The sequence below is a fragment of the Corvus kubaryi genome, unplaced genomic scaffold (assembly GCF_017639235.1).
Source record: "Corvus kubaryi isolate FWS band 111438036 unplaced genomic scaffold, C.kubaryi_AGA036_p1.0 37285, whole genome shotgun sequence".
NCBI classification, from domain to species: domain Eukaryota; kingdom Metazoa; phylum Chordata; class Aves; order Passeriformes; family Corvidae; genus Corvus; species Corvus kubaryi.
The window spans coordinates 2,179,376-2,201,701 of record NW_024581089.1 but is presented as its reverse complement, the minus strand read 5'-3'; the positions used below and the strand labels follow the sequence as shown (position 1 = coordinate 2,201,701).

The window sequence follows — 22,326 nt, the reverse complement described above, 5'->3', positions numbered from 1 at the left end:
GAATCAGCCACAGCTGCTCAGCTCCCCTGGTTCTGGCTCCTGGCAGCTCTGGAGCCACAGGACAGCACCAAAAGCTACTCGGTCATGGGATACTGATATCCCCAAACTGAAGTGACAGATCACACTCTCAGACTGCCTCCTTATCTCTCCCTGTCTTGGTCCTTTTCCTCTTGACCTTTTATTTCCTTTCTCTCGAGCTGCAGGTGCTCTCAGATACGTGAACTCAAGATAAGCAATGTTTGCTTCTCTAACTCAGTGATACTCCACCTTCTTTCCAAAAAAGCTGGAAAAAGAGATGTCCTGAGTATACTGGAGTTCACATCCTCCTCCTTCCAGGAGAAATGGTAAAAAAGGCGTTATTTTGTGACAGGACTGGTGGCTAAAGAAGCAGAAGAGTCCTAATGGTCCCAGCAACTCCTTCTGATAAAGACTCCACTCCCCTATAAACAAATCCCAGCTCCCAAGCAAGAAAAAAAAAAAAAAAAAACAGCTGTAGGTGGTGAGCTGGGCTAATTACGTAAATCAGACTATTGCCAAGAATTCTGGGCTTGTTGCTTCCAGAAGTTGGAGAAATTGAACTGTCATATGAAAATGAGTGCTCGGGCTGGGCCAGGACAATTAAATGAGGAGTCACATCCCTGGTGTGAAGCGCTGATTTGCTGGAACAATGATAAACCAAGAGGCAGAGAGACACGGCGTGCACCAACAAGCATTCCAGCCAGGCATCAAAGTCGGGCAGTGGAGCCTCAGAATCAAAAGCTCCCAGTTTACGACCTTAATATTGAGTTTATGTCAGCCTTGGAAATGTGTCTGGAGCAAGAGCGGCTGCCAGGTGTGTGAGCAGCCCTGAGTAACTGTTCATGAGCTCCAAAATGCTCACACACACACACCCCAGGAGCAGCCTGGTGCTCCCAGCACTCCCAGCTCAGCTGCTTTGCTGTGCTTCTGGTTTAAAAGAAGCAGCAGCAAAAAGGTTACAAAGCAGAGTTTAACAAAAAGCCAAAAGTCCTGAGCTGGAGACGTTCTGCTCTTTACCATGACATGCCTTAGGAAGCTGTTTTCAGGATAAATAGTGTAATAAAATACAGACATGTTTAAAGAGTATTGCTCCTTTTTTTCCTGCATGTTCTTTATGTTGCAACTTCATAATATTGCAAAGTTTTGCAATACTGATGCTTTTCTTAAAGCCCCTTTTCTCCCCTGAGCACCTGAAGATATTGCATACAATTTATGTTAATTTTTTTTCAGCTTTTAAATCTAACAGATAGAAAAAAATAATCATGTAAATTAGGCCTCAAAGTGAATCCACAAGCTCAGAACTGGAAATTAGTGAAAACCTTTGAACTGAACATTTTTGAAGGCCAATCGTGCAGCGCCAAAATGTTTGGGTTGGGCAGAACACAGCATCTTTTAAAAAGTGCAGATGGATAGACTGTCAAAATACATTTTCTTCTTAGGTGTCTCATTCATCAAATGCACTCAGCCATGAAGATATCTTCTGTCTCAGAACAAATTCACTATCTTGAGCTTTCTCTGAAGCCAGATACTTAAACATCCATAACACAATGGAAGAAATTATTGTATGTTCCAATTACTTTCCACAAAGAGAAGAAAGAACGCACCCAGACCGAAGCCATGTATTTTTATTTTTGAAAAGGTGAATTCTCTAAAATCTAATACAGACAATAGATTAGAAATATTACATGCACAGAACTTCTATCTGCGAGGAACCTCACAAGCATGAATACATTCAGATTTCACCTGAGGCAAGTATCCACCTCTATGGCAGCTGGAGAAATCCAGGCAGGAAGATGAGATTTCCCTGGAGGCACAGAAGCCAGTCAGATCCTGACTCTCCTCGCCGGGCCAAGGACCACGCCTTGCTTTCATCCACTCTGGTAATTACAAATAAAAGAACTCTTGGTCTGGATGTTCTTTTCAGGCAGAACCTGTCTGACCTGTTAATGCACTGACAATGTGTTCAAGAAGCCACCAGCCAGCCAGGGGAGCAGCTTTATTAAAGGAATCCTGGTCCTGCGCGGTTCTCGTGGAACACCCTCCTCCTCTTCCTTGCTCCAGCCTGTGCTCAGGCTGCAAACTCCTCTCTACAGCCTTGTTGATGGGGGATATAAACTCAGATTCTTCCAGGGACGGAAGGTTGGATCTCACAAGAAAGTGAAGCATTTACCCTCTGCATAAGAGAGAAGCAGCCAATTCCTGCCTGTGCATCCTGATTTGCAAGCCCAGCGCTGCAGCAACCAAAATGTTACCATTTGGGAAGCCGGTTGAGTTGCGTATCTTCCACATTCCCGGATTCTTGTGACCCTTCACGCATCTCAGTGAGCACAATCTGCTTCTTAACTTCAGCTAAAAACCCTGACTTTAGTCTCAGGAAGATGTCCACTCACAGTTTCTCTGTGTGAGGTGAGATACACCCAGATCAAATATAAGAACGAGGACTCCACATCCACGAACCTCACAATAATTAGAATTAATTACTGTTCATGGGAATAAGCCCTGGCAAGGCAGCAGCCTCAGTAAAAAAATCTGCAGTGCAGATGATCCCAAGATCAAAGTTCACCTCAGACTTATCAGCAGCAGGATGCAGCTACAAAGGGAAACTCACCATCGGTTATATCAGATATCCCCACAGATTCTCCCTGTGCACACATCCCTTCCACAGGGAAAGCCAGAAGAACATCAACCAGGTGTCTGTTGATTTTCCCAAACAAATAATCCTCCCAGCTCAAAAGCCAGTAAGTCCTTGATACTTTGTCAGGCTGCAGCAGATTTGCCACAAGTAAATTCATGTCACTAACAAAATAGGAGATCAGCTGTGCTGCCAGCGTACAGCAACACTCACACATCACCCTGCCAAACCTTCTGTCTGAATTCCTATTTTTATTGAATTTTATGCCACCAAGAAAATCCATCTCTGGTGAGCTGTGTTCCATCTCAAGGCTGTGCTTATTCCCTGAACACAAATGTGTACATGTGGAACACGAGTTTTTAAAGTTTAACCCACCCTTCGCAGGCTGGCAGCTTCGCTCTGCTCCCACTGCAGTCACCCTTCTCATGTCATTCTTATCTACTGAAAGGCAGTAACAGACTGGTTTTTATACTCCACTTTCTCCTCGGGTTTTCCACATACTGAACAAATACGGAGCCCTCAGAGCTCTGCCAGCCTCAGAAGTGTTGGTAAACTGTGCTGGAGCTTCTCTCCAATCAGACCAACACAGGAGACAACCATCACACTACTGAATACTTCAACAACACCGTTTCTGTTGAGCTAATTTAGGCTTTGTTTTATACTTCCAGACAGGCCAACCAGCTCAGCTTAAAGCCTGCTTGATTTAGGTTTCCTTTGCTTGCTGGAAGATTGAATTTGTGTCAGGAATGTCCGTGCAGTGAAGACAATTCCAAAGAAACCAATTAGCCACAGCAGCCTGCACAGCAGCTGGCTTGGGACTCAGCACCAGGAGTGATATCTGAGCACTGCCAGAGGTTATCAAACACCCAACAGTTTGCAAAGTCTCACAGAAAAAAAAAAAATACTATAAAAAAGGGATCCAACTGGGTTTGCTGTGTTGCATAACAGAGGTTCAGAATAAATCCTGCACCTTTGGATGCCAGCAGCAGAATTGAGCAATGTTGTTTGTGTTAAGCTCAGCACAGCAGTGATTGCAGACAAACAGGTCCAAGCGCAGGGTGTCAGCAGATGGCAGAGAGGCCTCCCAACTCAATCAGCACACACAAATCCTGACAGAAACAGCAAGTTCTTGTCTCCTCACACTTACATGTCTCCTCTAATATTCCAATTACAAAGCTTACTCTTGGTCTGATCTGACTGAAGTGCAGTGAGCCCTCTGAAGATTGGAATCAATGAAGATGTTTGTATATTGATACAGTGTGTGTTAATCACATCATCAACTCACTGAACTGATGCTGCTGTGTCATGATAAGGGTCTGGTTTCACAAAGTTGGTTTCCTGTATTGTTTTCCAAGTAAAATTGATAATACACAGCCTAAAACTGGGAACAAACTCGGGGGGGGATGTATTGATGACACCAGGATTTGTCCTGCTGTTATTTAATCCCTGATATTATTATTTTATCCCTGCCATTGCACCAGCACAAACTGTTGTCACTGATTTAAATCACAACAGATTCAGCACCTGCTTCTCAGTACAGTGACAAACGCAAACCCCACAGTCTGAAAAAACAGTGATGGGCTAAAATATGATTGTAGCAGACTTTAAGGAATAATGCTGCAGCTCTTAAAGGATCTTTTAAGTTGTCAGTTCCTTTCTCCCCACCTCCAGCTTAATTCCCTGTAGAATTCCCTATGCTGTTCCAGTTTCCTTCTCATACTTTTGCTTCAGAAGAACCTGGATATTGAACCTTTTAAAACACTTACATATCTAAACTCATAGCAATTATGAGCTAAAACAACAACTCACTCCATGGCAAAGAAATTGTACTAAGAATGTTCTAACACAGGACAGCCTTGTCCTTCTTTCACCCCCATTTTCACCATTTCTCACCTCTTCTTTCACTCACTGTTAAGAGTTTTCCACCTTTGGAAGAGCAGCTATCAAATTGCAGAGGTACATTTCAGTTAAAGCAGATGACACAACCCTCTAACTGAAACAAAAGTACCTTCCAATTATTTCTTGCTATTTCAACAAAATGCAAAAGAAACTCTAATTTAAAAAACAACAACAACTATTGCTTAAAAGCATTAAATACTTTAAATGTTTCATTACATTAATAACAATTTCTGCGCAATCAAAATAATCTCAGTTACTTCACAAATGACATTGCATGGATTTCCTTACAGCCATACAAAATCAAGGACACCAATTCACATGGAACATCTAATTAAATAGCTGGCCCATGGAATTTAATCCCAGCAATAAGTTGCACACTCATTTGCAGCCTCCAATCTATGACCCACACACCTCTGCCTCCATAATGGCAGGTAGAAAGAAAATTAAAAATAAGACCTCAGAGAATGCAGAGAGTAAATTGAAAGAGACCTTTAAAAAAAAAAAAATCTTCATTTACAGCTTCTATTTCTCACAGAAAACACCAGTTATTCTACAGCTACCAGAGAAATTACTTATCTTCTCTATGTTTTAACAATCAAAAGTCACAAGGTAGCATCATTTGCATAAATATTTTCCTCTTACTTCAATGAACATGCGATTTCAGCAAATTAAAAAGGAAAATTATGATCCCTTTCCAACTTAATGAGGAGCAGGAATCCAAAGAGGAAAGGGAAACAAGGAGTTTGTAAAAGTATATTTGGAATCTGTCATGTCAGAATGAAAAAAACTTTGTCCTAGCCAAAACCAAGATAGAACCCAATCTGAGAAATAAATAAAAGGTCTTCCACAAAACTCTGCTTTGGTACTTTACAGATGTTAATTGAAATTACTGCAGTGCTACCAGAACCTGCTGTTATCAATAACTGCAGTTGAGAGGGGAGCACAAGGACATGGGTTGGAACAGATCAACAAGGGAACAGCCTCAAGCAGTGGTAAAGATCTACATTTTCCTATTGTCAACCTTCCTCCCATTACTAATTAATATTTGAGTATGACTGAGAGCAGAAAGTGGCATTAATGGGATTGCATTAAGGTCAGTGGAACAGCTCCTAATGCCACTGGGCCCTATTTCTGAGGAGCAAAAAGAAAATAAATTTAGGATAGAGCTGCCAGGTTATTAAAAGGTCAGACACACATATGCATGCAAATCTGAACAGATGACCATAAAAAACAGTCTAGGCAGGGACATCTAGACTGGGAACACAGCAGAGTACAGGCAGAGAATAATATCCAAGTTTTTATTACAACATGACACCACTGCTCTACCTATAGGCATGGATAAATTTAATCTTGAATTCTTGCAAAAACAGAGCCCTTAGAACCCCAGTGATTGTGTCTCTGGCCATTCAGAACCCCACCACATCCTAATTGCTCACATAATCTCTGTTCTGACATGGCACTACCCCTTTAAAACATGCCCTGCCAGTTGTTGGGGAAGTGGGTATGGTGAGATTGGGTTGGATAACTCCGGAAGTGAACCAGAAATCCATGAAATTCCATTCCTGATGTCAACCCACATTCCAGCTCTGAACTCTGCTGGCACGCTCTGGGAAGTGAGGAGCCAGCCTGGACAGAAAGTTAAAGTGACCTTTAAAGGCAAACCATCTGTTGGGAGTCATGAGAAGCTCAGCCCAAGGGATGCGGGGAGCTGAGCCGCTGCCCGTGGAGCCACAGGGTGCCCGCGGAGCAGCTCCTGGCAGGAACCCGCCGAGGCTCATCAAGAACAGACAGCTCAGAGCTCTCCACTGAGATTAGTAACTCTCATTTAAAAAAATGCAACAAACAAAAATCTAAATGTTTCTCAATTTTCCAAATTCCTCTTTCTTTCCGCAGAAGGCAGCGGTGGAAAGCCCGTTACTTTCCTTCATATGCAAACATTGACAAATGATATTCTTAATAAGCTGTGCACCTATTTTATTTAACATAGGAAAAAATTATTGATTGATAATTTTTAAAGCTAAGTAACTACCCAAATATACTTCTAAACTTGGAGTTCATCATTTTGAAATAAAGCAATAGTTTGAGTAGGTAGAAATGTAACATAAGATGATATAATTATGTAAGTACCAGCATTCTGCAATAAATATACTCTGAAATAAAAATATTCTGAAACGAAAATATTCTGAAATTCTCCCAAAGCCAGATCCTTGCACAGTAAGATCCCAGATTTCAACACTGCTCAACTTGAACATACTGGAATGCCAGAGCACTACTGGAAAACCATTATATTGTCTATTGATGAGGTAAATCTAAGGATAAAAACAACTGAAAGAGGTCCTTAATAGACCTCGTATTTTGGAGGGGAGTTCAAATGGGAAAGTGGAAGTTTTGCATATTTTATAATCAAATATTTTTCCAGGTCAGGCTAAGCAAGAGGTGCATTAAGACACAAACTGGAGAGAGGGAGGGACGGAACCATGGATGAACTGGGCACTCTTCTGTCAGGAGCCAGATCCACCCAGCTCCAAAGAAAGCAAATAAAGGCAGGAGATTTCCAGTAATAAAGTTACAGTTGTAACACACAGATGTTTTCACACAAACCAAACAGACAGCGTGGGCATGACCCAGAAAATAACAGCAGTTGCTGCTCCTGGCACAGCTCCAGCAAAGCCCAGTGCATGTACTGAAACTGCTCCCTTTGAAACTGAAAACACATAAAGGGCCATTTCTGCCCAACTGTTCAGGATTTCTCTGCCTTACGGAGCAATAAATGTGTATCTAAAGCAAATTTGTGCCAGCGCTATGAAATTATTATCACCAACAACGCTGTTGCAGGGGATGCACAAAAATCCTCTTGTGGTGTTTTGGGGCACCTTTCAATGAACGTGTCATTAAGCTTGAAGTCAGAACAGAAAGGGAAAAATAAAATCAGAAGAGAGTAATAAATCACTCTCCACTCTTCAATTTGCTAAATAAGAAGCATTTCTCCTTTTAAGCTTATGGATGATACAAGTTTCTGTGGTGACATTGTTTATAGCTGCCCTGCCTATTTGTAGCCAGAATTCTGCTTTCACAAGTAATTGATTTTTGAGTCAGCAGCAAGAGATGGGGAAAAAAATAAAAGTAATTTTGGTGTTTGCTCCTTGGGGAAAAAATAAGCTCTCTTCAGGCTGAAGCAAAGCACTGCTGCTATTTTTTTTTTTCCTTCTTGAACAACAGGACAAAATGCAGAAGTTAGTAAAGCAGAGTGTTAATTGACTGTATCCTCTTTTTGTTTCACAAGCCATTCCATCGGATCACGCACCTTGGACTGGAAAATCCATGTTCAGATCCCTCCTCCTGCAGGTCAGAATTTGAATGGCATTCCAGAAATAAAGTCTGGGTTCCCAGCCAGGGAAAAGAAAATCCCAAACAGATGCTCATTAACTAAGAACTTGTATGTTGCTTTTTACAGCAGAACTGTAAAAATTCTATGATGATTTCACTAAAGACTGTGTGACTGAAAAGGGAGTGAAGGTTGCATAGGACCACCTCCATTTTAAGGCAATTTTAACTGCTTCTAAAAGAATTGGGTTTATAATGCTGAGCCTGGTTTAAGGCACTGTGTTAGAGGCAACAAGGAAGTTGCAAAGTGCTCTATTCCAACCCCTCCAGACACTTGATAAAGTGCTGAAATAAGTACCTACAGAAACAAGCACAAAAATAAAAAGTAGAGAAAGTAGTAAATATGCCAAATCCAAAGTGCTGCTGAAATCTTTTAACTCCTTTCCTCTCACCAGTTCTGCCTTGCTGCCTTTTCGTGTGTGGCACTGCCATTTCCAAGAATGTCCTGTGTGTTCTCTGTGCTCTTACAGGACATCCTGGAAAGCACCCTGCATTTTTCTAGTCAGCCTGCAGTACTTCTAATTAGCAAAGAACTCCTTTTTTGCTTCCTAAAACCAAATTAAACACACCAAATCCTACGGACCATGAGAAGAATGGGCAGATTTCCACAACCTAGCACATGCCAGTTGTAAAACCTGGTCCATTTCTCCAGTTTTCATCCCCACCAGAAAACTTCACAGACCGAACCTAATCGGTGAATAATTTCCCTGCGTTGCTGGGGAATTCAGGCTGTAAGAAATCCGAGTTCTGGTAAAACAGACAAGCTGAGCACAAATCCCAAGCCCAGCATTAGAGACATGACAATCATTTAGGAGCATGTGCACTGACAAGTTCCATATGGGATGTGCTCTCACCCTTGACAGCGCGGTATTCAGCCAGCTGTGATTTTCAGAGCCCTGCCTGGTATCTGATGACAAATTCCATCCCAGCGAGAAGATTCCTCCCCCTCCACTTGCCAGACAACATTTAAAGAGAGAATGTTTCAGCAAACACCGTTTACGTGGGTGGGGACACCACCAGCCCCCATATTTTATCCCCAGTGAGCTGAAAAGGGCTCAGGAAGAAAAGCCACATTGTGTGGCTGCCACTGCTCAGGAGCTCTGGGCAGGAACATCTGGGATGCTGAAGGATGCTAGGACGTGTTTACAAACTGCAGGCTGCTGAACTTTTGAAAAATTAATTCCAAAGGAACACGCAGGCCCTTTGTTCCTGCAGGAATTTCCAGCCCTCCGCTGGCTCTGCTAATGGGGTTCCCCTGCTACTAAAACACATCGAGGCGCCAGGCTGACAATTGCCCCATTTTCCAGCCTATTTAACAAGTTGAAAACATTCTTTTATTTTCTTGCTACAATAAACTCGGAGAAAAAGAGGGTGAAACTTTTTGGGGGTAAGAATAATTCATTGTTTTTTTAAAACAAAACAAGCCAAGCAAGCAGCTGTCCTACGTAACACTCCTTCCAAGAAAGCCCTAAAATTAATGGGATGGCCCTGACACCACTCACAGGAAGCTACTCTGTGAGATACTGAGTAATACAAACAGCTAAAGCTTTTGGAAAGACAAGAAGTGGGATATCAGGAACTCATTCATTCAGATATTTGACTGAAAACCAGATTTACTGATATTTAAAACAGAGACAATATTAGTATTTTCTGTGTGGCTCATCAATTTCAAAGCAGAACACTCTACATGTTATTACTCAGAGTTTTATTATTTCAAGCTTTTGGTATTCGTACAACATCAGATGAGTCAGGCTGCATCTCAAGGATTGAACCACTTACGTTTTTCCATCACATTATTACTCAGCTGAAACATCACATTTCCATGTTTTTCCCCTTCCATTAAAAAAAAAAAAAAAAAGGATTATTTATGTCACAAATTCCACTCCGAAACTAACAGGACTCCACCACTGATCAAACATTACTTAAATGACAAACTGATAAATGTACTTTTAACACCTCTCATAGCTGTTAAGGGATTACAAATGTAGATTTTTTCTGACATTGTTCCTCAGAAATTAGAGCTTCTCCTTCAGGAAACATCCGTTTCTCTTTTGCTGGACAGCACAGATAAGCTCTGCCCACAAGCACAGTTGCTAAATCATAAAAACTATTCTGTTACTTAATTACATATTAATTTCCACAATTAAAGAATCCAGGGTATCAAAGTGAGTTGCAGAACACCACAGTCTAATCACACCTCTCATTTTTAAGACTAACTTTTTGTGTATATCAAATATCTGCCTCTTCTCTGAACCGACCTGGCAAAAAGACAATCAAATCAATATTTGAATTAGCCATAAAAGAAGAAACAAACATCCATGTGGTGAATCCATTTATATTCACATGAAAAATTATCCTGGAAAACTTCTTATCCTCCTCTCAACCAGACGAGGTTCTGAAGAAGTTGGCAAGCTCTAAATCAAAGTTCGTGCTGGGTTAATTAATAAGAGACACCCAAGAGCTGACAAACCCTGATTAAAAACCCCCAAACTCTGAAAGCACTGAAAACAACACACATACAAAATACTGTTAAATTTATTTACAAAATGCAAAAGAAAAATCTGAGTTCAAGTGGTTGTGTTGCCCTCAACCAAGCAGGATTGCAGCAAGTATTGTCCCACAAAACAAAAAACTGCATTTCTGGAGGAGTCCTGGAAGTCACAGGAAGGAAGATTTTTAGTAGAAGCATCATATACAACCTTTTCATTCTAAGGAAAATTCTTATTTAGGCTGAATTGGGAAAAGCCAAGACAGGGATTTAGTCAGTCTCTGGAATGACTCCCAGGTAGAGGAGCAGAACCCAACACCCTCCAAAGCAAGGAATTTCTTAAGGACACAAACATATTTTAGATGTCAGAAGAACCCTAAACACGCTCCAGGATGCTCTTCTTAAACCAACTGGATTCCCTTGCACCCCTGAAGCAAAAGCTCCATGAATGAGCAGCAACACTGAAACCTCTCTGCACTCAGAACACAGCCAAGACCTCTTCCAGTTATTTCTGTGTTACAAGATTTGCTGGTTTGGACCTACCTGTGCCAATGAAAGTACAAAGGGCAAGCTGTATGATAACAGGGTGCCCCACTGGAAATTTTTCATTGTTCTGAGTAATATTTTGCCATAGAGTATTTCTTGTCCTTACACTACAATTCCTCCCAGTTCTACTTGGAATGGGGGGAACTTGTGAGCAGAAAACAAAGCAAGATTGTGACATGAGACTGCTATTTCACTTCTGTGCAAAAATGCCCTCCTGTTCCCCATTTTTCTGAAGCAGGTGAATCTCTAGAAAAAGGGAAAACAAACCCCACACAACCAAACCAATGCTGAAAAAAACCTCAGAATCCTCCAAAAAACAAACTGCAAATGATCCTTGAGACTTTCTTTGCACCAACTGCATTCATAGAGCAAATTCCATCCAATTCCTCACTTTTAGTCACCCAAAACACCTTCAGGATCAGTGGTGATGTAACTGTTCCCACAGCAGGATGAAAGCTCTTTAAAGTTCTGCAAACATTGACATTAAAACCTGCCTCAGGCTCACTGCCCATAATTTGCCATAAATTTACACAACAAACAGTAGCAGTGTGGGTGGAAAGTCATGGTGATGCTGGAAATATTTCATCATTAATATCTTCAACACAAATAACAATACTCAGGTCTAATTCTGCTATAAAAACTGCTTGTTTTTTATTTAAAACAGTAAGCTTAAAGAGTCATCATCTTCCTCAATAGTGCTAAAAAATAATAAATTCTCCTCAACTCAGCCTTGAAGCAGGATCTTTTTTTTTGGGATTAGCTATCCAAAACAAATAATCATTGCATATTTATTCATGAGGAGGTAGCAGCCAGCACAAAATTCATGCTCCTAATGAACTCCTGATACCAGTGAGGAACAGTAAAAACTCATTGGTGGCTCTTGTCTACATGAGGATTTTATTACAAAGTGGATTAGGGCAGGGGATTTTAAAGCACAATAATTCTTCTGTACTAGAAGTATCAACTGTATGGTCTGGCTTAATTATTTGAAGTGGATTAAACTAAACCACATAAAAGCAACTGTTGCCAAACAATAACACTGTTCACTGGCAAGAAGTGTGGAACAGCAATTCCAGGCTTCCCTGCACGCATGTGACTGATGGCACATGTGCAAGGAGCATGGCTTCATTAAAGATAATTCCTTTTTTTTAATGCAGCTCTGTATCAGTTTTGCAGAACATAAATCAAGGCTCAGCAGGTATGGACTCGGTTCAAGGCATTAAAACACAAAGCTGTTACCCAGGACTTGGTGGTGCCATTTATGAGCTGTCTCCAAACCTTGCATTTCCTTATGGAAGTGTATTTTCTCCTGCTTGCCCACAGCAGACTTCACTAAATTATCCTGAGGGAGTGAGAAAGACATGGTGTCTCATTCTTTCCCATATTTTTAAACTGGGCTTACATATTGGAGCTCAAAATCCACACAGTGCTCACAACACAATCTGCAAGCACAAGTCCTGCTTAGTATTTTCCTTCCCTGTTTTCTCAATAGCAAGATTATGCTACTTAAAACACTGCTTATAACTGCAAGACCAGTTCCCAAACCCCTTATATGAGATAAATACAAAATGCTAATCCTCCTTACTGCTTGAATACTTGCTTAAACCCTACCAGCTTATCCTGTGCTCCTCTAAAAGCAGCCAAATTGAACCCTGAGCAGATGAGAAATCAGAACAACCCCAGCAAGAACAGTGCAGGGAAAGAAGAGGGACAGAGGAGTAACAAGCGTCAAGCACCTCAACGGAAACTACAAAAATCAAGTTCACAATACCCCAAATTCTATAAGGTTTAAGGCATGATAACAATGAAAAACCAGCACAGATGCACATCATAGAGATGGTTACTTCTTCTAAATCCCATTCCTGAAGCCCTGGAAAGATCCCAGCAAAACCTTACAGGTTCCACTTAGAGATGAAATAGTTGCACGTTACCTATAGCTCCTCCTCAGGATAAACAGACTTTTTATGGCCTTTCCTCCACAACTGACAGGTCAGAAAGGAGTGACAAGCCTTTAAATGTCTGGCTAATAATGACATCAGTGCCTGTGTCCCTTCATTCAGCCTCCTCTTCATTTTTTATTACAGACCCACTGTACCCTAAACTTCAGTAACTGCTTACATCTCTGTGGTAAGAGTTAAAATCCAAAACTGCAGTAGCCATTTCTGCTCCATAATTAATCTTTCCCGTGACACAGTAGTTAAACAAATGTGGTTCATAAGTTTGCATTGCTAACAAGTGCAGGATGATTTAAACTGGGAGCTGTTGAAACGCAGTCCATAGTTCCTAAACCAGAGAGGAGACAAAGTAGCACCCAGGGTTAACTTATCACTGACCAAGGAACGTCCTGCCCAGTATGGAAACTGGGGGAATCAACTGGGGACCACCCATCAGTGCTGGCCATCAGTCAGTGGGTCTGTCTTGGGTTTTATTCCTCTTTCTCTTTTCATTTTCTCTATTATAATATTTTATTTCAATAATTATATTGTTCCTATCTCAACCCACAGATTTTACCCTTTTTTCTGATTCTTCTCCCCATCCCAGCAGGGCTGGGGACATGTAAGGGAGCAGCTGTGGCACCTGGTTGCTGGCTGAGGTTAAGCTCATTTCTTTAAGTACTGCTAAGTTGAAAAGCATTTGTTTTAAACAGTTCTAAGACATTCCACTATTACTTGGCCCTGCAGTGAGTGCCCAAGGAGATAAGAGGATCCTTCACATTTCAAAGCATTAAATTCATCAACATTGGTAATATTCCTGCACCCCTGGTCATGGCTGGAATACTGGAAACTCTGCAGAATTCTGTTTTAGACAAAGCAAGTGGGGATACAGAAATGCAGACAGCACCACTGCTAGAACCTCACTGAAAGCTCAAGCCTAACTGCTAAATTCAAGATCAAAACTAACTTCCAAACTAAATTCTTTTTACTCAGAACGAAGCCCTAAAGCTGACACAGAAAGGCACAAGCTCAGGGACTGCTCTGCTCATTTCTTCCTCTCAGCAGCTCCTCACGCTGCAGCATTTTGGGGTGTGATACAGCAGCAGGGCAAGCTGGAGACAGCACAAGTTAGAAGCTGCAGAGTGGCATAAATCTAATTAAGTCTAAGTGGTAGGACTAAAGGAATGTAAATTAGAACCAGATACACATCAGCTCCCTCACATGCAAGTTGCACTGAATCAGACTTCCTCTGGATTCTCTAAATCCAGCCCAACATTCCTACCCTGTGCAGCTCAGAATCAAACTACAGTCTTAGGCAATAGTTAACCAAAAAGAATGCATTTAAGCTCAAGAAAATTGAGAATACATATTCAAAATATACTTTTTTAAATGTAGCCAAAAGAAATCCCCCCCCCAGGCCAAAACCATGGTTGAAATTATTTCCTCAAGGAGCTCCACTGCTGTTCATTTCACCAGTAATAGTCAATAACCGGGGCAAATCAACCAGATCATCCCTCTGTAGTGGCACCACTGAAAACTTGGTACTTATCCAGCAGCAGAGTGAACATGCAAGAACAGCAAAACCAACGTTCATTACAAAGCAGATTTACAGCAGTAAACCAATTATTTTATTCAACATTCAAGGCAAACAGTTTTCAAAAACATCTACGGAACAAAGACCAAAAAAAGAAAAGCTGCATTCATCTTAAAAGGTGATTTTATGCTCAGAAGCTACTCACAAAAGCAGCTTGAAATCCAAAATAGAATTTTTCTAGTCAGCACCTCCTGAGGTTGATACCCAAAGTGCACACACTGCTCAGAAAGCACCAAGGACACTCACTAGCAAGCATGCAGGTGACAATCTGATCTGTGAGGTGGCACTGAAGCGTGGCAGAATTGAAAATATTGTTCTAACATTAGTTACCCCACCTGAAACTCTTACCCTGAATGGTAAAAGCAAAAATATTACCCAAAAAATGGGCAACGTGAGCCTCTGACTGTGTTACAGTCCTGTGACTCCCTTTTGCTGAAGTGAAAGGCAAATGAAGAGCTCCTCACTAATGACAACAGTCACTCCAAGAGTTATCCACTGAAATCTTTGCAACCCCCTGGTGCCCACCCAGCTGTGTGTTCTTAAATGAGAACAGGTCTAACCAAAATTATCAGGGAGTCTGAGTTCCCGAACTGGCCTTAGTTTGGCAGCAGCTCCATCACGGCTTTTTGTCTGCTAGCAATGCAAAAGCAACTGGGAAAAGAGAGGAACCTTCACATGAATTTATTTTAGAATAACAGCAGGGATTCTCTGCTGCCCACTGACCAATTTAAACACAAGGTGTTGGGTTTGCACCAGGGGAAGACAACCTCTGAAGGGTTTTCTTCACCTCTACATGACCCTGAAGATAGTTTTCTATACATCTTGGGCTCAGTAAAATTCCAAGCTGGATCAAACCAGCCTCTAGGCTGATCCACAGTGCAAACATAAAGCAGCTGGATCCAACAAGGCAGGGCACTTACGTTTCTCATCATCAGCGTGTACCAGAGATGCTGCTCTCGACAAAACATCCAAGGGAGTCTCCATTCTTCTCTGGACCCTGCAAAATTCAGAACCAAGGTTTCAGAGAGTAAACTTAAGGCAACGCTCTGGGTGCTGTGCCAGCTGTTGAGAACACCCCACAGCAGGTTTACAGAAGGAAGCAGTGATGCACAACAGGAGCCCGGCAGCAAAAGGAATCAAAACCCCAAGTTTCTGCTGCTCTTTTCGTGTTATACCAGCACAGGACTCACTAGAAGTGTCATTGCTGAAAACACTGGGATTGGCTTTGCCACCAGCTGCTCACCCAAACAAAGCAGAACACCAAGCCCTAGTGCTGGAGCTGTTACACTGCTCACACAGCTGTAACGGGGTTGTTACCACCTGCTGCAAGTGGGTTTGCCTCCCACCCCAAAAAACAGCTACTGGAGACAATACCCAAAGGTGCAGGGATAGCTGGTCTGGATTGCTACGAGGGCATGGATTGCTTTAGATCCTCAGGATCCCATAAACTTCCCCTCCATACTCTCTCCTATGCCCAACTTAAAATCATCCAAATTTTATAATTTTATTAAGATTTTTTTTTCCCCCACCAATAAACACATAGTTGAACTCTGGTTATGTGTATGTAGAACCACACACAGAACTGTATTTTTTTCAATCATAATCACACTTCAGTAGCTGTTTGTTCCCTGGGTTTTGCCCCTTACAACACACAATTCCCATGCACGAAGAATTAACCCCACCACATTAAAAATGCCTACTCCAGCACTACACCAAGCAACAGACTGCCATAACACCAATGATTGTATAGCAGCTCCTCAAAAAAAAGTCCCAATATGAAATTCCAAAAATATGAAAGGGAAAGGAAGGAAGAGAATAACATGTTGTCAAGATGTTTTTGTTGTAAGGCAAACAACTTATATGTGTTTCCAAATAAAAAGGCAACAGCAAAGGCAGAACTGTTAAGAAAAAAAAATGGGGAAAGAGGAAAAAAAACCAGAACAACTAATGGTTTTGTTGAGGTTTTTCCACAAAAAACTTTGCAAAACTTCTCCCATAAGAACTGTTTACTGTAACTTACTTTACAGTATGATCTTAAAAAAAAAAAAAGGTAGTGGCAGCTCCAGAAATCTCAAACACATGTCCTGCATGTACATTGACTTAACAACAAACACATGTTTGGGAAGCAATTTCCTTGCCTTTGCACTAAAACAATAAACCTCACTATCCTCACTCCCTAAATAAGTCAAAGTCTTTCAACTAATCAAAGACTTTAAAGCCTAAGAGAAAGGATTTTAAAGCATTTGTAAGTTGAAACAGTGTATTTTTAAGCTTAAAGCGTGTATTTTTCAGTTTAAATAATGAAATCCAGTAAGATTTCCATGGAGCTGTGCAAGAAGAAGAGACAAACTTACAATAACCAAGAGACAAACTTGTGTTAAGGATTAGAACATGCTTCTCCCTCCCTGCCAGAACCAGCTTTTGCTCAGGAAGAATATTTTAACTAAACTCATAAAGTCAATTAACTCATTTAAAGACAGTACCTGTGGACAAGAGGGTTTAAAAAACAAGATTTTACCTTATTTTACTAAGTTTGTCTTCATTATTTATTCCTTTCACACCTGGCCACATTCTCCTCCAAACCAAAGCAAAGACTGGGAAGAGGGTGTTCCCTGAAAAGCCTTCAGCACCATCCCACTGCATCCCTCAGCCCTTGATGCTTTATTTCTTTCATATTTTTGTTTTCTTGGAGTTTAAAAGAGCAGACTGTCCATTAGTGACCCTGTCACACAAATTCCTCTAACAGAGTGAAAATGCAGTTGGAAAACGATTCAGGTTTGTCTGGCCAGGGGGATGCAGCTACACCAGACTGAGGTAACTCAGGATTCAGTGCTAGCTTTGTCCTACACTTCAAAGACAGGAATACAAATATTTTTGGTCAACTCTTTAGGAAAAAAACCAGCTCTTGCTAAAGAACAATGTAAAGGACAGTAAAATGTCTCATTAAAAACAAATTGCCCTTTTTCTTTCAGCTTTCCAGTAATTTTCAAATAATGGGAGTAGCAGATGCCCAATCCCTTTCCGGAGCATGCTCCCAGTAAGAGAATTAACTGGTGACAGAAATCCACACTGGGAGAGGGAAACAGGAACCAAGTCTTAATTCTGCTCAGGAAATTAGACACTTTAAAAACAACTCAACTAAAAGTGGCCTCAATAGAGTTCTGCAGTTTTGTGTACCACTGAAGTTCAGATCATGAGAGAGCTGCTGAGGTGCTCCTCTGAGATCGAGGCCTTGTGAAGGATGCTGTGTTCATTCAAACCTGCAAATCCCAGGGTGCAATACCAGATATTCTGTGACTTTTAAAACAGATTTTAAAAAATTACCCGCAAGGAGCTGTACACTGCCAGATTATTTTTCAAATAGTGTTAAATATCCCTTTATTTTTCAAACAGTGTTAACTATCCCTTTATCCCTAAATTAGACTAACAAGTTGGTGCTTACAGTTGAGGAAAGAAACAAAGGTTGCCCAGGAGAGTGAGAGAAGAGGGATCCTCTCTTAGCTCCAAGTTTAAAGCCCTAATTTGATCAGGGCAAGGTCAGCAAGTGCTGCAGCTGGGCCAGGGCAGAGAGCAGCCCAGCCATCCTGGGGGAGTCACGTTTCAGCAAGGAAAGACCAGTGCACTTCCCAGGGTTCCAAGAAATAAACAACAACAACAAAATTTTAAAAAAATGTAAAAACCAAACGAACAAAAAAAGAAAACCACACCAAAAAAAGAAAGAGTTAAAAAGGAGACTCCTGACCAAATCCAGCTATTTCTCAGGGTGACAAAAAACCTGTCTATGCAGCAGAATCCAACCTTGAATTGTTATAAGTGTCCCCCACCAGAACCCAACTCTGCGCACGCACTCGGTAAGGGAAAGCAAGCGGGGAGTGAAACACAAGATACAACTGGACTTTCCCTGGCTACATCTGATTTAACACCATGGAAACAGTTTCCCGAGTGTATCTCACTGGTTACAAAGTCTGAACTGTTAGACTCGAGGAGACGCGAACCAAAGCACTTTTACAAGCATTCAGGATATTTTCATCTACTGTAATTTCAAATATTAGTTTAATGTCTCAGTCAGTGCTCTTATTTATCAGTTACTGCTTCCACTCAACACTGCCCTGTTCTGGCCTTTCACCTACACAACAGCAAAGAAACACTCTGGAAAACAGTAAGGACATGAAATGTGAACTCAGAGATGTCTAAAAACTCATCTAAACACTGATCCACCTGCCATTTTTTATGCAGCACCTGGAGCCCACAATACCCCATCACTGAAATGAAATAGCACATTATTTTCCCTCTCCTTTTCACATTTTTGCAGGTTCCAGAAACACACAGAGTACTCTCAGCTTTGCAAATGCCTGCTAATGTGTTTTGGTTTTTTTTGAAAGCTATAGAGAAGTGAAAGCTTTAGAAAATGAACAGTTAAGTGTTCTCAGGGATTTATACATCACCTCCCAAGCACCAGGAAGAGCGTGCAGGGAAAAACCCTGAGGTTGCTTGTTTGGAATTCAGTCAACAGGCAGCAGAGCAACCAGCAGCACTCAGCCTGAACAGAGAGACAATTATTGAATCCCTCCAGAGTTAATATTCACAGTGGGGGATGTCAGGAGAGACGGGAGATAAAGAGAAGAGCTTTACACTTGATTTTAAAATAGGGGGAATAGCAAAGGGAGAGAAAGAAAAGAGAAACAAAGATGATGTTTGGGCAGTGATCTCATTATGGAGTTGGCATGGCTTTGGCCTAGCACAGACCTCAGCTCAAGTCAGATACCAAAAACAAGGGCAAAATTGGGTGGTGAGAACAAGAGACATGAGTGCAGGAAAGACAGAAAGAGAAGAATGTTGATACAGTTTGGATATGAAATGCCAAAGGGAAGTCTCAGCCAGGACAATGCCTGGATTTCAGGAACAGCAGCACAGGCTCTGCAAACACCTGAGGAACACCAGAAACAGCCACTCAAACCTGCTGAGACACACATCTACGCCTGCCAGGGGGGAAAGGCTGAACCTTCCCATGATGGACAGAGAAGCCTGGTACTTGAATTTCCATCTGAAGGAATTACACAGAAAAGGTTGGAGGGAGAAGAGGAGCATTAACAAACAAAGCCCATTAGAACAATGAAAAAGTGATTCAAGAATGGCAAGGCACTCGAGAAACCATCAAGACTGAAGTGTAGATAAGCACAAGTACAGGGAAAACAAGATTAATTGAAAAGTGGGGTCAAATAGGTCAAGAGCAGCTCCCACCTGGGGAGATACAGGCACAGAAATGCCCAAATTCATCCCCAGAAGTACCTAGAAAGAGACAAACTCTGCTGATTTCAATGGAAGAAAGTGAAACTGAAGAGGAAATCCAGATACAACGGACCAGCACAATCAGTTAGTCCACACAAGGAAGGGAGATAAAGCAGAAGTTTGATGCAAAATAGATAAATATCGTTTATTTTTTATGACTGGAGAGAGCAAAGCATATTTGCCCCATGAATGAGAATAATGATAAGCACGTAATCAATAATTTTTTCAAAGGGTCACCATACATTTAAATTTCTTCAGCTATGCTTAGACCAGGGCTTCTACTTGTGGATGGAAAAATGCTCTGTTGACATACCCATGTGAAATGTTAAAAAGTGGAAGAGCTCTCTTTAGGTCATGATTACCAAGTAGCATTGATCATCCCCTGCATTTACAACTCACAGTCTTGAGTGTAAGTTCAGGCTATTTGGTTAAATACCACTTTTTTTTTTTAAAGTATTTATTCACTACTTTGGGGTTTTTTAAAACCATGCTTGTTATGCATGTGGAAAATGTGTTTGAACAGGCAAACCTTCAAACAGAAACAACGTTTTAACTCATCACACAGAAAATTATAAGCTTAAAGCAGAGCTTTGGTATTTTTCCTTGTGCTTTTTGTTGTCTTGTTGCATAAATCCCCCTTAACAAGGCAACATTTTAAGAAGAAAGCTATTAGTAATGCTATTTGAACTGAAAGCTAACAAAGCTGAGAAACTTAAGGTGGGAAAGTCCAAGCTGACCTTGTCTTGTACCTACAAGATCACCCAGAGCATCCTAAATGTTACACAATCTGCTGCGAACACATTATGAAACGTTTAACCACAGTAAAGAGAACTGAACCAAAGCTCCCTTTTCCAGCAGAAAACTTCCAGGTGTCTCTGGAAACAAACCAACTCACCACTGCAATGTGGAGATGCTGAGAAGGTTAGCAAAGCTACTCATATGTAAATAAGAAACTGATGGTTTATTATGTGAATGCTCTTAATTAACCTGTCCCAAAGGTCTGTACAAATGTTTTCTATCCTATTTTAGCTACCGGCCTTATTCTATACCAGACTGTCGGATCTGCCCCTCTCAGCAGCACTCCTGGGCGCTCACCACTTCAGCTCTGGCCCAGTTGCTGCTCTAGGGTGGGTGTAAAAGCTGGCCCCCATCCCACAAAGGGGTTCCTGTGCAGAGAAGGAACAGCATCCTGCACCAAAACATCCCATCCCTGCTCCCCACGGCATCCATCCCCCACAGGGGATGCTGGGGATTCACAGCAACTCTTCCAGCCCAGTCATTTAAATAAGAAAATGCAAAGGTACAACAGGCAGGCTCAAATTCTACCAAGAGTCTAACGGGTCAGATCCATTTCTTGTGGATCAAAGTAGTTCTTGTAACTGATTCCAAAAAGCCTCATAGCCCGATCCCAAATATCACGATTATAACTGTGTATCGATAAGAAGAGGTGTAGAGAATTTAAGCTAAACATGCCACATTAGCAATCTCCTCACAAGTTCACAGATAGGAGAATACAAATAAAGACCTTAAAGCCTGGAGAAGAGCCTTTAAAAAGTTTGCTATTGAGGCAGGGGAGGGATATTGCTGCCCAATTTTATAGAGTTTTGGATCCAAGGGTTCTCAGTATCACTACCTGCAAAGAGTTTCACTCAGGTTTCCCAACTTGCAGCTTGTTTCTCTGTGAGGAATGCTCTTTAAACAACTCTCTGTTCTAAAGTCAGAGAAAATCTAATCAGAGATATTAACCTGCAGGAGAAATCCTGGAACTCTTGATCAGCCAAGTCCTCTTTGGTTTAATTTTAAAAATGACCATTATTTCTTGTTCCTGATAATCCTGAAGCACCTACACAGCAGAAGGGAAGAGAGCTGGCTTTATGGATTCTCCAACGCCAGTGGAAACGGGTGTTAAATTCCCATTCATCCACTCTCAGAAAAGGGTGCACTGGTATCAGCGCGGACAGCTTAACCCAGGGAATTACTGACTGCTGATCACATCTGGGGAACACACAGCGAGCCCGACCCCGCACTGCTACAGGCTAAATTAAAAACCTCTGCCGATGTAATATAGAAGATGCAGCGCCAAAAGCCTTCACAGCGCCCTTGGGACGCGTTCTAGAAGGTTTCACCTCTGCTACCGATACGGCGCCGGGGATTTTCCCTGCCGGAAGAACGCGCTCGGCGGGAGCCCAGCTGCGCGCTGCGGACGGCAGGAGCGTCCCGCTGCTGGGGATCCCCCGGCACAGGCGCTCCTGCCGGGGCAATTCCTCCGGGTCCCGCTGCCTGTGACCCCGCGGGTCCCTCCCCACCTGGAGCCCGACACCGCCGGCAGAGCTCGGGAGCTCCGCGGCCGCCCCGCGGGGGTTCCCCGGCCGCCGCCAGCGCCCGGCCCGGCGCGGCTCCCGCGGGGAAAGCCCCGCGGCGCGGAGAGGACGGCATGGGCAGCCCCGTCCCGGCCCCGTCCCGCCCGCCAGCGCCGCTCCCTCCGCCCCCGCGGCCACCTGTGCGCGCTGTCCCCGCGCGGCCGCTCCCCGCGCAATGCAGC

At 42.2% G+C, this 22,326-nt stretch overlaps 1 protein-coding gene across 2 annotated transcripts in view; it reads right to left on the bottom strand.

Moving 5' to 3' along the window:
* Positions 1-15,511, bottom strand: part of VGLL4 (vestigial like family member 4) — a 66,401-nt gene extending 50,890 nt beyond the window's left edge. Inside the window, exon 1 of one of the 2 annotated variants that reach the window (XM_042026736.1) lies at positions 15,416-15,511. In XM_042026736.1, the coding sequence (XP_041882670.1) occupies positions 15,416-15,479 (64 nt within the window). In that variant the 5' untranslated portion in view covers positions 15,480-15,511. The remainder of the gene's footprint in view (positions 1-15,415) is intronic. The other variant, XM_042026734.1, reaches the window with a different exon arrangement.
* Positions 15,512-22,326: the final 6,815 nt, after the last annotated feature.